The sequence below is a fragment of the Salmo trutta genome, chromosome 20, assembly GCF_901001165.1.
Source record: "Salmo trutta chromosome 20, fSalTru1.1, whole genome shotgun sequence".
Classification (NCBI taxonomy): domain Eukaryota; kingdom Metazoa; phylum Chordata; class Actinopteri; order Salmoniformes; family Salmonidae; genus Salmo; species Salmo trutta.
The window spans coordinates 48,917,078-48,940,764 of record NC_042976.1 but is presented as its reverse complement, the minus strand read 5'-3'; the positions used below and the strand labels follow the sequence as shown (position 1 = coordinate 48,940,764).

Below are 23,687 nucleotides of genomic sequence, written 5' to 3'. Positions count from 1 at the left end.
CTACAGAGCCACCAGTGATGATTGTATACCCTAAAGAAGATGTCCACCTTGATCGGCATGTGCCAGAGGAGATCATTCTCAGCTGTGAACTCTCACGTCTAAATGGTGTCGTAAACTGGTTCAAGGATGGGCAAAAGTTGCAAGAAAGCGAAAACATTAAACTTAAGATTGAGGGCCCTTACAGGCGACTGAAGATTCTTTGTAGTGGAGTTGAAGACTCTGGCGAATATGTCTGTGACACGGCTGATGATTCAATATTCTTTAATCTCAGCATAACAGGTAAGGGGAGCAACAAGAGCATAACATCTTGTTTTCATGCAGGTTCACAATGCTTGCTGTAGTAACTGGCTTTCTCTGTCACATGAGATCACTATTTACTCAAACAATAAGTGTTTTGGTCATACTGCATGTCTTGATGGATTGTTGGTGCTGTCTTTTTCTAGAGCCTCCAGTACAAATTATATCTCCAAGCCAGTCGCAAATGGAGCTCTGCCAGCAAACATCTGAGAGGATGGTGTTGAGCTGTGAGATCTCAAGGCCCAATGCTGTGGTGCGCTGGTATAGGGACGGGCTTGAGGTGGAGGAAAATGACAACCTCATCTTAGAGGTGGATGGGGTCTACAGGAGACTCATTATACCTGAGACCACAGTCAAAGATTCAGCCGAATATGTGTGCGATACGGCTGATGACAACATGACGTTCTTTGTCAACATTGCAGGTACAGATGTCTACTATTATATTTTTTTCAACGGCACTTGATATCCAAAGTAGAAACAGACAGATTACTTATGAGTGTTGAATGATTAATGGTGCCTTAGTGATCTGTTGCTGGTGCAGATTGCATAATATGTCACAAGAAGAAACCCCTTTACTGCTGAAGAGATGCTTAATTTTTAAGTGATTATTTTTTATGCACAGATCCTCCTGTCCGTTTTGTGCGCCCAAGAAAGATGGCAAGTCGGGTCGAGATGTTTGTTGGAGATTCTTTGGTTCTTGACTGTGAGGTGTCCAGATCAAATGCTGCGGTAAGCTGGAAGAAGAATGGGGAGGAAATGGAAGAGAGCAGCAATGTCACCGTTATTGAGGATGGTGTCATGCGGCAATTAACCATCCACTCCATGACATTGGAGGATGCTGGGCAATATGTCTGTGACGCCAAGGATGATGTGATGGACTTCCAGGTCAAGATAAAAGGTAGATATATAAATTGAATCACATATTCATGTTAGTCCATACAGTAGCTTTCACTTGCTTTGTCACTGTTCATGTTACTCTTATACAGATGCCCATTAAAGTACCTTTCACTTGCTTTCTTGCTGTTTTCATTCTCAGAGACACCTGTAAAGATCCTGGGCAAAAATGATGTGAATACTCAAAAGCAGTTCTTCACATCAGATGACATTGTCTTAGGGTGTGAGCTTTCAAGAGCCAACTGCATGGTCGTCTGGTACAAAGACAACAAAAAAATTGATGACAATGAGCGCTACTGTAGTGAGGAGCGGGGTGTTTTCCGTTCACTGGTGGTTTTAAATGCTGAGATCGACGACTCTGGAGAGTACACCTGTGATGCCGGAGATGATAAGATGGTGTTCTGTATCACCGTGAAAGGTACATATTCTTGTTTCGTAGGTTCATGCTATCTTGTTTATGTAACGTCCCATTCTAAATCATTTCTGAAGTGTCTATATAGTCCTTACGAAAGGTTAATGAAGGCTTCATGAAGCATTGCATGTTGGTGTTAGTTAACAGAGAAATAAAAAAAACATGTAAACTTCATGTTCATCATCTCCAGCACCAATCCAACATCAACATATGTGAAAACAGCACATTTCTATGTTTTGTAGTGAAAAAGATAGCGGAAGACAAGTATTACCGCCATCATCTGGTGTGCATAATTTTTACTAACTATAAGAAAGCAAGGGGGACTTTTGCCTGCTCATAGTGGGTTAAAAGTGTAAAGTCCCAGATCTGTTTATTTGAATTGTTTTATCAAGGCAATTTGCTTAATGAATCAGTCCTTGTAAAGCCTATTAACTTCCTGACGGTTTTGTCTGAGAGCCGCGGATATTTATTTTTTAATTTCATTTTTTAATTTAGGGGGTAGATCAGCTTTAATATTACAGATAGATTGTAGCTTCGATCAATGTAATTGTCTGCATCATTTCCAATCCCCCATATACAGTTGAAGTCGGAGGTTTACATACACCTTAGCCAAATACATTTAAGTTAAATGTCAGTTTTTCACAATTCCTGACATTTAATCCTATAAAAATGCCCTGTCTTAGGTCAGCTAGGATCACCACTTTATTTTAAGAATGTGAAATGTCAGAATAAAAGTAGAGAGAATTATTTCTTTCAGCTTTTATTTCTTTCATCACATTCCCATCGGGTCAGAAGTTTACATACACTCAATTAGTATTTGGTAGCATTGCCTTTAAATTGTTTAACTTGGGTCAAATGTTTCAGGTAGCCTTCCACAAGCTTCCCACAATAAGTTGGGTGAATTTTAGCTCATTCCTCCTGACAGAGCTGGTGTAACTGAGTCAGGTGTGTAGGCCTCCTTGCTCACACACACTTTTTAAGTTCTGCCCACAAATGTTCTATAGGATTGAGGTCAGGGCTTTGTGATGGCCACTCCAATACCTTGACTTTGTTGTCCTTAAGCCATTTTGCCACAACTTTGGAAGTATGCTTGGGGTCATTGTCCATTTGGAAGACCCATTTGCGACCAAGCTTTAACTTCCTGACTGATGTCTTGAGATGTTGCTTCAATACATCCACATCATTTTCCTACCTCATGATGCCATCTATTTTGTGAAGTGCACCAGTCCCTCCTGCAGCAAAGCACCCCCACAAGATGATGCTTCCAAATCAAATCAAATCAAATGTATTTATATAGCCCTTCGTACATCAGCTGATATCTCAAAGTGCTGTACAGAAACCCAGCCTAAAACCCCAAACAGCAAGCAATGCATGTGAAAGAAGCACGGTGGCTAGGAAAAACTCCCTAGGAAAAACTCCCTAGAAAGGCCAAAAATGTTTTGGTTCTAGTCAGGATTCTAGCAGCTGTATTTAGCACTAACTGAAGTTTGTTTATTGCTTTATCCGGCTAGCCAGAAAGTAGAGCATTGCAGTAGTCCAGCCTAGAAGTAACAAAAGCATGGATTAATTTTTCTGCATCATTTTTGGACAGAAAGTTTCTGATTTTTCAATGTTACGTAGAAACTGTCCTTGAAACAGTTTTGATATGTTCTTCAAAAGAGAGATCAGGGTCCAGAGTAACGCCGAGGTCCTTCACAGTTTTATTTGAGACGACTGTACAACCATCAAGATTAATTGTCAGATTCAACAGAAGATCTCTTTGTTTCTTGGGACCTAGAGCAAGCATCTCTGTTTTGTCCGAGTTTAGAAGTAGAAAGTTTGCAGCCATCCACTTCTTTATGTCTGAAACACAGGCTTCTAGCGAGGGCAATTTTGGGGCTTCACCATTTTTCATTGAAATGTACAGCTGTGTGTCGTCCGCATAGCAGTGAAATTTAACATTATGTTTTCGAATGACATCCCCAAGAGGTAAAATATATAGTGAAAACAATAGTGGTCCTAAAACGGAACCTTGAGGAACACCGAAATTTACAGTTGATTTGTCAGAGGACAAACCATTCACAGAGACAAACTGATATCTTTCCGACAGATAAGATCTAAACCAGGCCAGAACTTGTCCATGTAGACCAATTTGGGTTTCCAATCTCTCCAAAAGAATGTGGTGATCGATTTTATCAAAAGCAGCACTAAGATCTAGGAGCACAAGGACAGATGCAGAGCCTCGGTCTGACGTCATTAAAAGGTCATTTACCACCTTCACAAGTGCAGTCTCAGTGCTATGATGGGGTCTAAAACCAGACTGAAGCGTTTCGTATACATTGTTTGTCTTCAGGAAGGCAGTGAGTTGCTGCGCAACAGCTTTTTCAATTTTTTTTGAGAGGAATGGAAGATTCGATATAGGCCGATAGTTTTTTATAATTTCTGGGTCAAGATTCGGCTTTTTCAAGAGAGGCTTTATTACTGCCACTTTTCGTGAGCTTGGTACACATCCGGTGGATAGAGAGCCGTTTATTATGTTCAACATAGGAGGGCCAAGCACAGGAAGCAGCTCTTTCAGTAGTTTAGTTGGAATAGGGTCCAGTATGCAGCTTGAGGGTTTAGAGGCCATGATTATTTTCATCATTGTGTCAAGAGATATAGTGCTAAAACACCTTACTATCTCCCTTGATCCTAGGTCCTGGCAGAGTTGTGCAGACTCAGGACAATGGAGCTTTGGAGGAATACGCATATTTAAAGAGGAGTCCGTAATTTGCTTTCTAATGATCATAATCTTTTCCTCAAAGAAGTTCATAAATGTATTACTGCTGAAGTGAAAGCCATCCTCCATTTGCGAATGCTGCTTTTTAGTTAGCTTTGCGACAGTATCAAAAATAAATTTTGGATTGTTCTTATTTTCCTCAATTAAGTTGGAAAAATAGGATGATCGAGCAGCAGTGAGGGCTCTTCGATACTGCATGGTACTGTCTTCCCAAGCTAATCGGAAGACTTCCAGTTTGGTGTGGCGCCATTTCCGTTCCAATTTTCTGGAAGCTTGCTTCAGAGCTCGTGTATTTTCTGTATACAAGAGAGCTAGTTTCTTATGACAGATGTTTTTTGTTTTTAGGGGTGCAACTGCATCTAGGGTATTGCACAAGGTTAAATTGAGTTCCTCGGTTAGGTGGTTAACTGATTTTTGTCCTCTGACGTCCTTGGGTAGGCAGAGGGAGTCTGGAAGGGCATCAAGGAATCTTTGGGTTGTCTGAGAATTTATAGCACGACTTTTAATGCTCCTTGGTTGGGGTCTGAGCAGATTATTTGTTGCAATTGCAAACGCAATAAAATGGTGGTCCGATAATCCAGGATTATGAGGAAAAACATTAAGATCCACAACATTTATTCCATGGGACAAAACTAGGTCCAGAGTATGACTGTGGCAGTGAGTAGGTCCAGAGACATGTTGGACAAAACCCACTGAGTCGATGATGGCTCCGAAAGCCTTTTGGAGTGGGTCTGTGGACTTTTCCATGTGAATGTTAAAGTCATCAAAAATTTGAATATTATCTGCTATGACTACAAGATCCGATAGGAATTCAGGGAACTCAGTGAGGAACACTGCATATGGCCCAGGAGGCCTGTAAACAGTAGCTATAAAAAGTGATTGAGTAGGCTGCATAGATTTCATGACTAGAAGCTCAAAAGACGAAAACGTCATTGTTTTTTTTTTTGTAAATTGAAATTTGCTATCATAAATGTTAGCAACACCTCCGCCTTTGCCGGATGCACGGGGGGTATGGTCACTAGTGTAACCAGGGGGTGAGGCCTCATTTAACACAGTAAATTCATCAGGCTTAAGCCATGTTTCAGTCAGGCCAATCACATCAAGATTATGATCAGTGATTAGTTCATTGACTATAGCTGCCTTGGAAGTGAGGGATCTAACATTAAGTAACCCAATTTTGAGATGTGAGGTATCACAATCTCTTTCAATAATGGCAGGAATGGAGGAGGTCTTTATACTAGTGAGATTGCTAAAGCGAACACCGCCATCTTTAATTTTGCCCAACCTAGATCGAGGCACAGACACGGTCTCAATGGGGAAAGCTGAGCTGACTACACTGACTGTGCTAGTGGCAGACTCCACTAAACTAGCAGGCTGGCTAACAGCCTGCTGCCTGGCCTGTACCCTATTTCATTGTGGAGCTAGAGGAGTTAGAGCCCTGTCTATGTTCGTAGATAAGATGAGAGCACCCCTCCAGCTAGGATGGAGTCCGTCACTCCTCAACAGGCCAGGCTTGGTCCTGTTTGTGGGTGAGTCCCAGAAAGAGGGCCAATTATCTACAAATTCTATCTTTTGGGAGGGGCAGAAAACAGTTTTCATCCAGCGATTGAGTTGTGAGACTCTGCTGTAGAGCTCATCACTCCCCCTAACTGGGAGGGGGCCAGAGACAATTAATCGATGCCGACACATCTTTCTAGCTGATTTACACGCTGAAGCTATGTTGCGCTTCACCCACGTGCTTCACGGTTGGGATGTTGTTCTTTGGCTTGCAAGCCTCCCCCTTTTTCCTCCAAACATAATGATGGTCATTATGGCCAAACAGTTATATTATTGTTTCATCAGACCAGAGGACATTTCTCCAAAAAGTACGATCTTTGTCCCCATGTGCAGTTGCAAACCGTAGTCTGGCTTTTTTATGGCGGTTTTGGAGCAGTGACTTCTTCCTTGCTGAGCGGCCTATCAGGTTATGTTGATATAGGACTCCTTTTACTGTGGATATAGATACTTTTGTACCTGTTTCCTCCAGCATCTTCACAAGGTCCTTTGCTGTTGTTCTGGGATTGATTTGCACTTTTTGCACCAAAGTACGTTCATCTCTAGGAGACAGAACGCATCTCCTTCCTGAGCTGTATGATGGCTGCATTGTCCATGGTGTTTATACTTGCATACTTTTGTTTGTACACATGAACGTGGTACCGTCAGGCGTTTGGATTGCTCCCAAGGATGAACTAGACTTGTGGAGGTCTACAATTTTTTCCTGAGGTCTTGGCTGATTTCTTTTGATTTTCTCTGATGTCAAGCAAAGAGGCACTGAATTTGAAGATAGGCCTTGAAATACATCCACAGGTACACCTCCAATTGACTCAAATTAAGTCAATTAGCCTATCAGATTTTTCCAAACTGTTTAAAGGCACTGTGAACTTAGTGTACGTAAGCTTCTGACCGACTGGAATTGTGATACGTTGAATTATAAGTGATATAATCTGTCTGTAAAAAATTGTTGGAAAAATGACTTATGTCATGCATAAAGTAGATAACTTTGTAAGTCCTAACCGACATGCCAAAACTATAGTTTGTTAACAAGACATTTGGGGAGTGGTTGAAAAACGATTTTTAATGACTCCAACCTAAGTGCATGTAAACTTCCGACTTCAAATGTATATATGTATGTATGTACAGTATATACAAAAATATGTGGAAACCCCTTCAAATGAGTGGATTCGGTTATTTCGAGCACACAGCCATGCAATCTCCATGAACAAATATTGGGAGTAGAATGGCCTTACTGAAGTGACTTTCAACGTGGTACCGTTATAGGATGCCACCTTTCCAACAAGTCAGTTCATCAAATTTCTGCCCTGGTCAACTGTAAGTACTGTTATTGTGAAGTGGAAACATCTAGGAGCACAACGGAACGGGACCGCCGAGTGCTGAAGCGCGTAGCACGTAAAAATTGCCTGTCCTCGGTTGGAGCACTCACTACCGAGTTCCAAACTGCCTCTGGAAGCAACTTCAGCACAAGAACTGTTCACCTTTGAGTCAGACTTGTTCCTTCAACTTCGGGGTGTAGCCATGAGCTCCCCTTTTGTCCCCAACTATGTGAACCTGTATGTGGGACAATTTGAGGAAGCACTCATTTACAAAACAGAGACACACCACCTACTTTCTAAAATCATCCTATGGAAGAGATACATAGATGATGTCTTTGTGCTCTGGGAAGGAAGTCAGCAGGAACTAAATGAATTCCAAACTCTGGTGAACGAGTGCTCTGAATATCTCAAATTCACCATGCAGACTGATGAGATAAAAATAAATTACCTGGACTTATTGATCATCAAAGGTAATGATGCATTACATACAGATTCATACACAAAGCCCACAGACCGCAATACCCTGCTACGTGCGGATTGTATGCATCCACTTCCCCTCAAGAATGGTCTACCATATAACCAGTTATGCAGGGTTAAACAAATCTGTGGCCACCAGTCAGATTTTGACAGCAATAATAAGAAAATGAAAGATACATTCAAAATGAGAGGCTACGAAGACAAAACTCTTAATGCTGCAATGATGAAAATATCTCAAAAACCAAGAGAGGAATTGCTCAAAATTAAACCAAAGAAGAAAAACACACCAAGTGTTTAGAGAAAATGAAAGCAATCCTGAAAAAGCACTGGCATATTCTGAAGTCAGACAAAAAAATTGCATACCTCTTCAAGGAGCCCCCACTGGTGGTCTATAAGCGTGGTTGCAATATTGGGGATAGATTGGTTAGGTCTGACATGCCCACTCAGACACTCTTGACACCCATTCCAAATGGGAACTACAAATGTAGCTCATGCACACAGTGCAATAGCACTACAAAAATATCCTTCTTCAGACACCCACATACGGGTCGAAAAATCCCTGTTAGGGATATCATTTCATGCAAGACAAAGGGAGTAATCTATCTCATCACCTGTACATGTGGGAAACCCTACATAGTACAAACAAAAATACAATTAAACAACGCATAGCTGAACACCGCTGCTCAATCAGGTGTAAGATCACTGACTATCCAGTAGCAGCTCACTTTGTTGAAGCTAACCATCCCATCTCCTTCTCAAATACACAATAACATTGAGATCCTACTACTACAGAGGGAGGCCTACTTGATATCCTATTTAAAAACATTGACCCCTAGTGGTCTGAATATTGACTTTGATCTCTGGCCCTTTGTATGACCAATTGTATTTTCTGTGATCAGGTCTTGTAAATGAATGTATTCTTTCTACAGCTCATCAGAGTACACCCATATGTTCACTCTGTTGATGATGCTTATTATGCATTATGGTTGACCCAAAAGATTACATGTAAGATTTTTTTGAATGAAATTGGAAATATTTAATAAGTGAAATTAAATGAAACAATAATGTATATTGATGCTAATGCTGATGATAACAATGGCATAATATATTCAATATGCTGTGGGCTATTGTCTTTTAACAATTTAGCTCAATTAATTCTGATCAATATAGCAATTATGACACACCCCTTACCTATTGTCATTGGTTGCACTAATTGCACTGTTTGGCTACATAACCTGATTCAAGCATTCATGACAATACCCTGAAGAAGGCACAAGGATGCCGAAACATTGGTGTTTTTTTACCCAATAAATTACTGGGAGGTTATAAATATGGAGTGTGCGACTCTCTTTGTTTTTATAGTCGGGAGCATCATGAAATGGGCTTCCATGGCCGAGCAGCTGCACACAAGCCTAAGATCACCATACGCAATGCCAAGCGTCGGCTGGAGTGGTGTAAAGATCGTGGAAACACATTCTCTGCAGTGATGAATCACGCTTCACCATCTGGACGAATCTGGATGTGGTGGATGCCAGAAGAACGCTACCTGCCCCAATGCATAGTGCCAACTGTAAAGTTTGGTGGAGGAGCAATAATGGTCTGGGGCTCATTTTCATGGTTTGGGCTAGGCCCCATAGTTCCGGTGAAGGGAAATCTTAACGCTACAGCATACAATGACATTCTAGATGATTCTGTGCTTCCAATTTGTGGCAACAAAGCACAAAGCGAAGTCCATACAGAAATAGTTTGTCGAGATCGGTGTGGAAGAAATTGACTGGCCTGCACAGAGCCCTGACCTCATCCCCATTGGAGACCTTTGGGATGAATTGGAACGCCGACTGCGAGCCAGGCCTAATCGCCCAATATCAGTGCCTGACCTCACTTATGCTCTTGTGTCTGAATGGAAACAAATCCCTGCAGCAATGTTCCAACATCTAGTGGAAAGCCTTCCCAGAAGAGTGGAGGCTGAAATAGCAGCAAAGGGGGACCAACTCCATATTAATGCCCATGATTTTGAAATGAGATGTTCGAAGAGCAGGTGTCCACATACTTTTGGTAATGCAGTGTACTTGCATGACTTAGAAAATGTTTTAGACCCTATTCAGCCTTTTTTTCATGAATAGGCTGTTCAAAGCATATGAAATCATCATATTTTCATACTTTATCATATTTGTACTATTTGCTAGTAAAGTGAATACATCTCATAAATAAATTAACCTGAAATGTGAAGATCAGATCAGAGCTAGGTATTGTTCATGGCCCTCTTTAGGAAATTATCTTATCCAGGCATAGCCAAACAGGTTTGAACCTTTTATTCTGAACAGGTTAAAATCACTTTATGCTGACCAGAAGACAAGTGTTTCCGACATCATCTACAAACATTTTTTTTTTCATCTGGTCTCTATCTTTTTTTATTACAAAACATAGAGTGCAGTCGTTTTCACGTGTTGATGTTGGGGTGGTGCTGGAGATGATGAATATGAAGTAGTAAAATTGGGAAATTTCAATTGAATTAAAGTGAGAATAAAATAAGACTGTTGTTTTTCTCCTTAGAACCCCCTGTGACCATCATAGGCAACTCGGGTAACCCAGAACATCATAGCCTGGTAGCAGGCGACAAACTCATCTTGGAGTGTGAGATATCTTGTCCAAATGCCACTGTCCAGTGGCTCTGGAATGGAAAGTTACTGAGTTCAGACACTCGCACTCACATAGACAGTGACGGTGCCACCAGGAAACTTGTTTTGTCAGAACTTCAGCCCTCGGACTCTGGAGAGTACATATTGGATGCCATCAATGACAAAATGGTAACCATAGTTGAGGTCCAAGGTAAAAGTGTTTACATTTTCAATGCATGTAATAAATTACAAAAACATACCTATTTTATTGACACAACATAAACATAAAAGTCTCAAGAGGCCATGTTCAAATTATGTTTTACTCCTCAGAGCCCCCAGTCAAGTTTGTGAATAAACAAGCCAGAACCAACATTTCTGGCTACGAAAATGAAAGTGTGACACTGTGTGCCATGGTGAACCGGGAGCAAGCCTATGTGCGATGGCTTAAAGATGGTGAACTATTGAATGGGGATAATATTCACATCTCCAGTGCGGGTAAAATGCACACCCTCATCATCAACCCCCTGAAACTATCAGATAGTGGTGGTTTTGTCTGTAACATCAACACGGATGAAATGTATTTCATTGTCCAGGTCAAAGGTAAGAGCAGGATTTTTTTTACAAAATGCCTAAGAATAAGGTTTAACATAGTTAAACACAGTATTTATGCTGCCATAACTGGAAAACTGATTATTAAGCTTGTTTTCCTAGAAATGAAAGTGAAATTCTCCAGACCTCTGGAGAATATCGTTGCCCTGAAGGACAGTACCCTTACCCTGAGGTGTGAGGTCAACAAAGCTAAAGGAGATGTTCAGTGGCTCAAAGATGGCCAGGAGATTAAGCCCAGCCGTCAACATACGATAAGGGCACAGGGTCGGGAGCGAAGCATCACTATCCACCAGCTAATGCTAGACAATGCTGGGGAATATGCCTGTGAATCCACAGACGATAGGACTTTTGCCACCGTTGGTGTAGAAAGTAAGGATATGGGCAGTTATGTTTATGCTAATATTTGAAATAACTAAATTAACATTATTGGGTGTTTTTAATGTCAGCGCATGTCTAATGCCATGCTCATGTGCTATCGGAATTATCAGATGCTCCTAGTTCCCAGTGGGAAATTTCACTTGAATGACCCTCCAAGTTGAAATTACAAGTGGGAAACTGAGAAAATGTTGTTACCCGACATTTCACCACTGACCTTTTTTTAACCTATTCAACCAAAAGATTACAACAAATCCGTTTTTGACAATTACAACCTCATCAATATGGATAATGTAGCTAGTCTGAACATATTGTCAATGTTAATCAAGCTAGCTAAATTTATTATAACCAATGTTAGCAAGCTTATCAAGCTAGCTAAAATGTTAGTGGTTGAAGAATTGTTGCGACTCCAAAAGCACTTGAACACGATCATGTCGGACTAACCGCTTTCCAGTTTCCTATATTCAACGAGCACGTGAAGCCAGCATGACTCACATTATGTAAAAGGCTCAGTGAAGTTAAAAAGCGTGATTTTCCTATGTTTTATACACAGTACCAGTCAAAAGTTTGGACACACCTACTCATTCAAGGGTTTTTCTTTATTTGTACTATTTCCAACATTGTATAATAATATTGAAGACATGAAAACTATGAAATAACATATATGGAATCATGTAGTTACCAAAAAAGGGTTAAACAAATCAAAATATATTTTATATTTGAGATTCTTCAAAGTAGCCAGCCTTTGCCTTGATGACAGCGTTGCAGACTCTTGGCATTCTCTCAACCAGCTTCACCTGGAATGCTTTTCCAACAGTCTTGAAGGAGTTCGCACATATGCTGAGCACTTGTTGGCTGCTTTTCCTTCACTCTGCGGTCCTACTCATCCCAAACCATCTCAATTGGGTTGAGGTCGGGTGATTGTGGATGCCAGGTCATCTGATGCAGCTCTCCATCACTCTCTTTCTTGGTCAAATAGCCCTTAAACAGCCCGGAGGTGTGTTGGGTCATTGTCCTGTTGAAAAACAAATGATAGTCCCACTAAATACAAACCAGATGCGATGGTGTATCGCTGCAGAATGCTATGGTAGCCATGCTGCTTAAGTGTGCCTTGAATTCTAAATGAATCACAGACAGTCTCACAAAAAAAGCACCCCCACACCATCTCATCTCCTCCTCCTCCATTCTTCACGGTGGGAACCCCACATGCGGAGATCATCTGTTCACCTACTCTGCGTCTCACAAAGACACTGCGGTTGGAACCAAAAATCTCAAATCTGGACTCATCAGACCAAAGGACAGATTTCCACCGGTCTAATGCCCATTGCTCATGTTTCTTGGCCCATGCAAGTCTCTTCTTCTTATTGGTGTACTTTAGTAGTGGTTTCTTTGCCGCAATCGACCATGAAGGCCTGATTCACACAGTCTCCTCTGAACAGTTGATGTTGAGACGTGTCTGTTACTTGAACTCTGTGAAGCATTTATTTAGGTGCAATTTCTGAGGCTGGCAACTCTAATGAACTTATCCTCTGTAGCAGAGGTAACTCTGGGTCTTCCTTTCCTGTGGTGGTCCTCATGAGAGCCTGTTTCATCATTGCGCTTCATGGTTTTTGCGACTGCACTTGAAGAAACTTTCAAAGTTCTTGACATTTTCTGGAATGACTGGCCTTCATGTCTTCAAGTAATGATGGACTGTCATTTTTCTTTGCTTATTTGAGCTATTCATGCCATTATATGGACTTTGTATCTTACCAAATAGGGCTATTTTCTGTATACCACCCCTACCTTGTCACAACACAACTGATTGGCTCAAACGCATTAAGAAGGAAAGAAATTCCACAAATTAACTTTTAACAAGACACACCTGTTAATTGACATGCATTCCAGGTAAATACCTCATGAAGCTGGTTGAGAGAATGCCAAGAGTGTGCAATGCTGTCATCAAGGCTACTTTGAAGAATCTCAAATATAAAATATATTTTGATTTGTTTAACCCTTTTTTGGTTACTACATGATTCCATATGTGCTATTTCATAGTGTTGATGTCTATTATTCTACAATGTAGAAAATAGTAAAAATAACCTTTTAAAGAGTAGGTGTGTCTAAACTTTTGACTGGTACTGTACATATATATTTTCACACTATGAGGTTGGAATAATACTGTGAAATTGTGAACATTTTGACAATGCCCCTTTAGTGTAAGAGCTGTTTAAAAAGGCTGCCTGAAATGTTTTTGTGGGATGTAGTTTTGGCCTTCCATAGTGATTATTTTTGTAATTTTACATTTGTTTATTAAGGTCCCCATTAGCTAACTCCATCACGCTAACTAATCTTCCTGGGGTCCAACACCAATTAACAAGACATTACAAACAACCACAATCAAGACTTCACAAACACTCAACATTTAGACAATACATATAATTAAAATACAGTAAATTAGGTCATAGATTAATAAGAAAGAGCGTTCCAAACTTCTCTGCCAATAACAGCTAGTTTTCAGTTTTCCCCTCCCCACTCAGACTACTCCCAGACAGTACTAGCAACATTTTTGCTTGAGAAATTGCCATTTGCTAAGAAGCTATTTTTGTAAAAATGTTTACCTTTTTAATTGTAAACAATCAAAGTAAATTACTTAATTGTTACCCAGAAATTATTTGATATTGAGATAAAAAAAAGTGCATTGAACCTTTAACTCTCAATAGGACAAATCCTTTGTGAGTAAACACGTTTCCAAGCAAAGCTTTGCAACAAATTACGTTTTGTACAGTTTTCATACCACCCATTGACCTCTCATTGCATGATTTACGCAAAAGTTGTGTGAGTTAAGCGCATGGATCTCATGTTAGGATTTGGAACAATGATACAGTGTCTCAATGATATTCATTGCAAATCAACCCTGTGTGTTGTTGTCGGTGTTATTATTCTAATTAATTTTTATGTTCTATCCCTTAGTGCCTCCACCTATTGTCGAGTTTATTGCAGAGCTACACAATATCACTGTACTGGAGGGGGAAGATGCTACATTTAAGTGTGTGGTTTCGCCAGAGGACACACTGCTAGTGTGGAGCCTGAACGGCCGGCCTATAGCTCCAAATGAGAGGTTTGTCATTTCAAGTAATGGACTGTGCCACATGCTGTGCATTTACAACTGCCAGGTCTCAGACTGTGCCACGGTGACTGCCGAGGCAGAAGGGCTGGTGTCTGAGGCAAACCTCCAGGTTCAAGGTGAGACACCATTGGTAAACATTGTGCTAGCTTGGTACTCAAGATATTCTGGTCTAGTTTTAAATGTGCTATATGCAAAAATTCCACCTACAAATAGATCTAAATGTCAACGATATATTTGTAGTAGTAAAGAAAAAAAAAATCCCACGGGATAAAAATATAATTTAGAATGGCATTTGAAGCTAGTAAAGTTGCTTGTTTTTCCGGGAATGTCAACCTTCAAACAGCAGCATCTTCCTGATTCTCGTTCTTGGAGGTTGAAAACAATGGATGTCTTATTTAAATTATGATGAGAAAGGAAAGTATTGCTAAGCTATTTCAGGTTTTTCTAAGCTAACCAGGATATAAATATCATACAACAAACAGAGCACCTTTAAATTGATAAGTAGCTCATTGACTGTGCTCTTATGATTATATAGTTACAGTGTGACAAGATGTTATTTTCCCTGATTAATTAGGAAATTGATATTTCCCCCCAAACCTTTTATTAATTGTATTAACTTCCCTTGATTTTCATAGTTGCGCTGTTGACACCGTTGAACAACAGTGTATGTCAATGTTTTAGAGACATATAATTGTAATCGTCATTCCACATTTGCAATAACTTTATACAACTGTTGATTCCTTGAAGTTTAAGAGATCATTTTGAAGTAAGCTTTGGCAAAAATGACTTTCATCATCCTTGCCTCCCCTTTAAATCTCTTTATATCTATTGGGGGAATGAGCGCAACAGTGTGCTCTTGGAAAGCCTCTTTAATGCCACAACATATTTTCAATAAATAATGACCTCTTCAGACAAGCTCAAATTGTTGAAGGGGCGCCTTTGACGGCTAGCGCTTAGTAGCGTCTCCTGTTAGAATTCCTTGGGTAACTGACAGAGACAAATGGTGCCGGAGACATGTTACAACACTTAGGGAAGCAGACTATTAAGAGAATTGAATCATTAGCAGAACTTGTCCTACATTTCTGTTTGTTTATCATATCATTTTATTAGAATCTTTATATAGTTATAATGTAGCTTACAAAGCTCTCTTTTTTCACTTTGTGTATGGCAGTCTGGATATGTAGTTTAATGTTAATTAGAGTTCATATCTAATACTTGTGTGATACCAGTTGCTTTACCCACTCACAGTAATTGTGGGTATATCTGTTCAGAACAACAAGTGTTGTTCACCAAAAACATGGTGCCCGTTGTGGCTGAGCAATTCGGGGAGGCTACCCTGGAGGTGGAGGTGGGTCTCGACTCTGGAGAGGTGCAATGGATGAGGCAGGGTGTAGTCATCCACCCGGGGCCAAAGTTCACCTTGAAGCAAAAGAGCCGGAGACGGAGCCTCACCATCCACAAGCTTGCACTTTCTGACCGGGGCACCTACAGTTGCGAAACTCTTCACGACCGCACACAAGCCCAACTCATCGTGGAACGTGAGTGCGCACGTGTTGTCACTATGCGCTGTTGTTGTTTGTTTACCTCCGTTGCCGGCAACATCGCTTTCGCACGCTGCCCCTGTTGTTGCCGTTGTTGCTTTTGGAGCAAAGTCAATAACTGAGTAAGAGTAATTTGAACGATTGGGACCAGGGTGGCACTTGTTCCTCCATGGTGATGGCTGCAAACAGGTGACGTACAGACAGACTGCTAGCCCACCCTCTGGTTCTCAGGGAGCAGATTTCTGTATTGACATAGGATCACTGGAGCCATAATGATTTCATTAAGCGTGTCAAAGGGGAATCAGATCGAAGGCTAGAAGGAAGTACTCGTGAGGAACTATTTAAGCCCCTTTTGCTTGGCTGTGAAGATATAGATGTTATCAGACGAGCTCTAGGATTACATTCACACAAGCACTGCTCTCTGAGAGCATTCTCTTCGCTTACTTTTGCAGAGTCGAGCTATGACTAATGGCTGCTTTAACCCCAAAGGGTCTAATAGTTAAAATGTACTGTAGCTCTTTTCTTCTTACTTGTTTTGTGGGTGAGTTAGTGCTGTGAGGTGCGGGTGAGATAGAGCTTGTCTTTTCAGCAACAGCTTGGTTGGGAAGGGGAAAGTCTGGACTTCGGCTGCTGTTGGCACCGCTTATGAATTTGGATCTCCTCTCATTGCATCTAAATTTATGCACTGGCCTTCAAAATCGAGTTTGTTGTCATCAAGTCTAAGAAATGAATGCTTCTTCTCCTTGGGGAATGCATATCTGTGTTAGAATGAGTCAAAATGTTGGCAGATTCGAAACAGGCTTTGGTGTAAAGTACTGTTTTTGAATGATAAAAAATACTTGCCTTTTTCCTTCCAACTGGCTACATGTTTTATTTGTCTGTCTGTATCACACATACTGTAACATGACTTCTGTTATTGTGACGTTCTATATGAAAATGGAAGAAACATGGAAATAAATGCTAAGAAATAGCCTTTGGATTTGGTATTTGCAGAGGGATCATATTGTATGGAATGCTTCTAGAGATTAAATAATACATGAAATAATAGATGATTGAATAAAACAATTCTATAAGGGAAATTAAAATGATATATTTAAAAAAAAAGGTATATCTCGAGTCCCCTTTTTGCCAAGTTCCTCTCCAGGTTTCTTCCTTCTAGAGTTTTTCCTAGCCAATGTGCCACTGCTTCTGCTTCTGCTTGCTCTTTGGGGTCTAGGCTGGGCTACGGTAAAAGCAACTGCTGATATAAAAATGGCACCATACACATGATTTTTGTTTGTCCCTGTCAAACATGCAACATGTAAATCTGTTGATTTAATTATTGATCAAGGGTAGGCAACCCTGTTCCTGGAGTACCGCAGGTACTGCTGGATTTTATTCCAACTAGACACCACACCTGACCAACTGAGCTAATTGATCAGTTCAGTGAGTTCCTGAGGCACTCCAGGACAAGTGTTGCCTACCCCTGTTATAGATGATTTACATGATTTATATGATGAACTTACTAATTAAATGAATATTGTTGTTATTATTGCCTTTAGCTACAATACCATTTTTTCCCCACAGCCAGAAAAATTACAATTCGGAGAGGACTCACTGACATCCAAACCATTCAACGTGAAACAGCATCCTTCGAGGTGGAGCTGTCGCACAGCAATGTAGAAGCCACTTGGCTAAAGGATGGGAACCAGCTAAAGCCCAACAACCACTGGCGCATGAGTGCCAAAGGGTGTGTCCACAGCCTCACCATCTCCAACCTCACCTTGGACGACACAGGCACATTTGTGTTAACTGCGGAAAATGTGAAATCATCTGCAAGGCTCATTGTTAAAGGTAGGGCACGGATATAGATGGTCAGACAGCAACAGTACACTAGTTTGTTGTCAGAGTGGGCAGACTGGCAACATTCAGTGTACACAAACAGCAGCGTCTTTTTGATTCAGCATCGGTTCTCAAAATAACAATATTTTATTTCATTACGCTTTTTCTACATCAAATGCAATTATTGCAAAAGATTTACAGACAACACCTTTATATAGTAGTGTTACAAGCAGAGTGTGAGGGAGTGTATGAAATACAGAATGAAAATATATATTTGACACCTCAGCTTTTGATGCCGAGGTGTCATATACAATTCTAGGAAAGCCTGGTTTCTCGTGTTGTCTACTCCACTGGGGTCTGCCAGTCATGGGTTGTAAGGCTTAATGACAAGTTTATTTTTGTCAATGTCAGAATAAGCGATGGCATGATAAAGAAATGGAGTGACTGCTCTGCTATCGTTCTTACTGTGCCTCACGTTACAAATAGAAAATAGCCACGTAGTATACATCGCAAGTAGGTTAGTTGGTCTTTTCAGTCACTCCCTAATGTAACCTCACACTGTAAAGTAATCTCTCCCTTATACAGAGTCACTCAATACGTCTCATCCCGTTGAGCCAGGGTTCTGAAATCAAGGATGACAATTGGATTAAAATGTCATCCCAGTAAATAGCTCAGTTGCATTACCAAACATGTCTTAACACTAAAATACAGGCTATTGTACTGATGATGTCATGGTGCAGAGCGTGTGTACTGTAAGTATAGTGCTCCCAAATTTGTGTCAGGCGTTCAGTTTGGCTTAAGTGTCAGAGGACATTGTAGTTGAGATTTTAAGTTAACGGGAGAGCGCTTTCACTTTTCAAATGATTCATACTGGTAAAACAGCACTGTATGAATCAGCTTGGATCTCAAACAAATAAGTTACAATTTAATGGTTTGAGGAAATACTTTCAGTATGAGAGCAACAAAAGCAAAGTGATATTAAAGTAACTGTCCAGTGAAAATCTCACTGTTAAAAGTTCATATTCTGTTAGCTCAGGGGCTCCTGAGTGGCGCAGCGATAAAAGTCACTGCATCTCAGTGCTAGAGGCATCACTACAGACCCTGGTTCAATTCCAGGCTGTATCACAACTGGTCGTGATTGGGAGTCACATATGGCGGCGCACAATTGGCCCAGTGACGTCTGGGTTAGGGTTTGGCTGGGGTAAGCTGTCAATGTAAATAAGAATTTGTTCTTCTTAACTTACTTGCCTAGTTAAATAAAGGTTAAATAAATTAAATAAAAACTCATACCAGTATTGTAGTACTCAAGACCGGTTTTGTCTTGGTGTTGTGTAGGATACATTTGTACTCGGTCTTGACTCGGTCTCGGACAGTGAGGCCTCCTAATTTCTTCCCGAGACCAGCCGAGATGAGTGAAAAAAAATCATAATTATCACCTTCCATTCATTCAGCACATAAAACCACTTCGCCAGGCCAAATATATACACTCCTTTCTTGAAACATTAATATCAGCTTTTATATCGATTATAGGCATGTTTGCACAGTGACGAACCTATATTCCTTCAGTGTGTGACAGGTTCGTGGTTCTGAAAGGACAGCAACCATAATCAAATCAAATGTTCTTTGTCACATGTGCCGAATACATGTGCCGACCTTACAGTGAAATGCTTACTTACAAGCCCTTAACCAACAATGCAGTTAAAAAAAATAAGTGTTAAGTAAAAAATTAAAATAACAAATAATTAAAGAGCAGCAGTAAAATAACAGTAGCGAGGCTATATATAGGGGGTAACGGTACAGAGTCAATGTGCGGGGGCACAGGTTAGTCAAGGTAATATGTACATTTAGGTAGAGTTAAAGTGACTGCATAGATAATAAACAGAGTAGCCAGCAGCGTAAAAGAGGGGGGAGGGTACAATGCAAATAGTCTCGGTTGCCATTTTATTAGCTGTTCAGGAGTCTTATGGCTTGGGGGTAGAAGCTGTTAAGAAGCCTTTTTGACCTAGACTTGGCGCTCCGGTACCGCTTGCCGTGTGGTAGCAGAGAGAACAGTCTATGACTAGGGTGGCTGGAGTCCTTGACAATTTTTACAGCCTTCCCCTGACACCGCCTGGTATAGAGGTCCTGGATGGCAGGAAGCTTGGCCCCAGTGATGCACTGTGCTGTACACACTACCCTCTGTAGTGCCTTGCGGTCAGAGGCCGAGCAATTGCCATACCAGGAAGTGATGCAACCAGTCAGGATACTCTCGATGGTGCAGTTGTAGAACTTTCTGAGGATCTGAGGACCCATGCCAAATCTTTTCAGTCTCCTGAGGGGGAATAGGCTTTGTCGTGCCCTCTTCACGACTGTCTTGGTGTGTTTGGACCATGTTAGTTTGTTGGTGATGTGGACACCAAGGATCTTGAAGCTCTCACCCTCCTCCACTGCAGCCCCATCGATGAGAATGGGGGTATGCTTGGTCCTTCCTTTCCTGTAGTCCACAATCATCTCCTGTGTCTTGATCTTGTGTCTTGACCACGGAGAGGTTGTTGTCCTAACACTACACAGCCAGGTCTCTGACCTCCTCCCTATAGGCTGTCTCATTGTTGTCGGTGATCAGGCCTATCACTGTTGTGTCGTCGGCAAACTTAATGATGGTGATGGAGTCGTGCCTGGCCATGCAGTCATAAGTGAACGGAGTATAGGAGGGGACTGAGCACGCACCCCTGAGGGGGCCCTGTGTTGAGGATCATTGTGGCAGATGTGTTGTTACCAAACCTTGCCACCTGGGGGGGTGGCCCGTCAGAAAGTCCAGGATCAAGTTGCAGAGGGAGGTGTTTACTCCCAGGGTCCTTAGCTTAGTGATGAGGGCACTATGGTGTTGAACACTGCGCTATAGTCAATGAATAGCATTCTCATAATACCAGCGCACTCATGTAGGAGAGTGCACTTTTTGTTACACAAAGGGCCCCCCCTACAAAAAAAAAGATTGTAGTCAGAGTGTAGTACAACTGCAGTATGCTGCAAATACTGCATCCAAAATAACACTTTTTTTTACTTTAGTAATTTTGCAGTGTGGCACCGAGAAGCCGGTGTTTGGAGGATATATTGGCACGGGTATTGTTAGGCCCAAGACAAAGTTGAGGGCCGGAAAATCATGCCAATACATCCGCCAAACACCAATATAGTCAAATAATGATTGAGATATTTACATTAAAATACTATTTCATCCTTCTACAAGATATAGTCCCGACACAAACCCAAGTCGGCTGGTCGTTTTTCAGTTGCCAGAGACGCGACCCAGTCATTCAGTCGTTGTTCTGTATATGGACACAACCCAGTCGTTTGTTCTAAGTGTTCCGTTGTCTTACTGGCTGGCAACGTCCTTATCCCTTGCTTGCTAGCTAGCCAACTACAGCTAATTTACAGTCACGGCAAACAGTGCAGCCAGAATAACAACAGTATATGCATAAGCTGGTTTCTAGCGACATTTATTTGGACATTCATAACAATGAGCTAATGAGGCGCGATTTCACCTGGCATAGAACATGTCCTCTTGCAGGACACTGTTGTTTAGAGGAGCTAGCCCACAACACAGCTAACACAATCACTTCAAACTGAAGCTGGAAAGACTGCCAACTAGCTGCACTTTGTTTCGTTTGAACTGTTTCTTTGTATATATCCATAAAATGATGCCAGCTGATTCATGATTTCGACTGGCTAAGAAACGATGACTACCTTTCTGTCTAATCGTGACACGTTCATTACTATGGGAGAGCAGGAGATCGAATTTGAATATTGAAACAATGTTGCAAATGTCAGAGAGACAGATAGCTAGGTTTACACACATCTCCACTGTTGAAAACTAAACGTTAGTCTAAAAGAAAGTGAGATAATGTCTAGATGCCTTTCATAGTGGAGATCAAGTTTATAAAGTGCCTGGCTGGGCTGTTGAGAGAGTGGATTGCGCAGTCAGATGGAACAGAGTAAATATGCATTTTAACATCTTAAATATAGCCGGTGGTAACTTATGAAATAGTCGCCTGCTGGAATGCGGTTTTAACCAATTAGCATTCAGGATTAAACCCACCCGTTGTATAATTTATGATATCTACCAGTGTTACGCACGCCTCTTGTAGGAGGGGTCGCAACACCCTGCTACTCTCAACTTCCCGTGGAGTGAAAGAGGTATGTGACTGCAGGTACGGGTAAGGATGACAGAGGCAGAAAATTTTACCCTTAACAGGGAATTTATTTCCTTCACATTTCCTTCACATGGTAATTTGGGGAAAAGTGGCTGGACGGAACCAAAGCAAAGAATGTAGAAGTTAGAGTCCTCACTCCTACCTTACCTGCCTACCTTAATACCACCTGGTGTGGGTGTGATAACCAAAATACGGGGGGGGTCCGACCAGGTCTTACCTAGTGTGCATACCTAGTGTGCATAGACAGAGTATATACTACGGGTATATGTATGCCCGCAGGCCTCTTGTCTAAGCACACCCAAGTTGTCTTCCCCTTCCCCCCGGGAACAAAAACAAAATAATACAAACTTAAAGTGAACAATTTCAATAATCAAAAACACTGAGTCTATTGGCACACACATGCCTCAGAAGTAGCGGCTACAAAATACTTAACAAAACCTGTCTCTGAGCAACAACCAACACAGGACATCCAAGAAGCTCTCTCTCCAAACAAAGGAACACTAGCTTTTCAAGCTGCCGCAGGAGTCGGGAATTGCCGACAGCTGTATCCCCTGGCTCAGTTGGTAGAGCTTGTTTGCAATGGTGTTTGCAACGCCAGGGTTGTGGGTTCAATTCCACGGGGGGCCAGTACGAAAAAAAAAAAAATAATAATAATGTATGAAATGAATTGAAATGTATACATTCACTACTGTAAGTTGCTCTGGATAAGAGCGTCTGCTAAATGACTAAAATGTAAATGTAAATGTCTAACAAAAGGGGGGATGAGAGCTCCAATCTGCAATGGGGCTGACCAAGCAGCTGCTTGGGGGAATCCAGGAAGCCATTTCCGGAAATACGCACATACATACACAAACCCACAACACAGAAATTGGGGAACGTAACGCGCCCAGCCCAAAACCTTCAAACTTCCAGTTTGCAATAACAAAAACCAACATGCATCCCCAGTTATTAAACCCGTGATAACGCTTCGGCGATCACATTCGCCGAACCATTCACATAGTTAATCTGTATGTTGTATCCTTGTACAATCAGAGCCCAACGCATAAGGCGGTGGTTCTGATTGTACATTTGCTTCAAATAACCAAAGGATTATGGTCCGTGAAGACCAGTACAGGCAAGGCACTGGAGCCCACATATACCTCCAAAAAACTGTAAGGCTAGCAATAAAGCCAGCGTCTCTTGTTCAATGGTGGAGTACCTTGACTGACACGAGTTGAACTTACGGGAGAAGAAACTGACAGGCCGATCCACTCCCTCTTCATCTTCCTGCATGAGCACCGCACCCACCCCCACTATACTAGCGATTACCTCCAACTTAAAAGGTTTGTCAAAGTTGGGGGCGGCAAGCACTGGGGCACTACAAAGTAGCGCTTTGGCGGACTCAAAAGCATAGTTACAGTCCTGGGACCACTTAAATGGTACTTTGGGACTGAACAGAGATGTCAAAAAATTCTTACAGAATGTACGATAGTAACCTACCATCCCCAGGAATCTGCGCAACGGGCGGCGAGTCGTGGGAGCAAGAAAAGCAACAATTGGTTCCACTTTCCCAGTTACTGGGTGCACTTGACCTCGTCTCTCTTGCTTCCCTAAGTAAGTCACTGTAGCCTTCCCTTAACTCACACTTGGCCAAATTAAGGGTTAAGGAAGCATTCTCCAACTGCTGAAACGCACTTCAAGGTGGCGAGATGATCAGACCAAGTGTAATGAAGGTCGTAT

General features: G+C 41.5%; 1 protein-coding gene across 6 annotated transcripts in view; it reads left to right on the top strand.

Moving 5' to 3' along the window:
• Positions 1-23,687, top strand: part of obsl1b (obscurin like cytoskeletal adaptor 1b) — a 93,979-nt gene that overhangs the window by 24,196 nt on the left and 46,096 nt on the right. For all 6 annotated transcript variants that reach the window (XM_029703574.1, XM_029703576.1, XM_029703575.1 and 3 more), the window contains 10 exons: positions 7-279; positions 444-719; positions 920-1,195; positions 1,334-1,609; positions 10,262-10,537; positions 10,657-10,926; positions 11,038-11,304; positions 14,263-14,535; positions 15,691-15,957; positions 17,527-17,793. In XM_029703574.1, the coding sequence (XP_029559434.1) occupies positions 7-279; positions 444-719; positions 920-1,195; positions 1,334-1,609; positions 10,262-10,537; positions 10,657-10,926; positions 11,038-11,304; positions 14,263-14,535; positions 15,691-15,957; positions 17,527-17,793 (2,721 nt within the window). The remainder of the gene's footprint in view (positions 1-6; positions 280-443; positions 720-919; positions 1,196-1,333; positions 1,610-10,261; positions 10,538-10,656; positions 10,927-11,037; positions 11,305-14,262; positions 14,536-15,690; positions 15,958-17,526; positions 17,794-23,687) is intronic.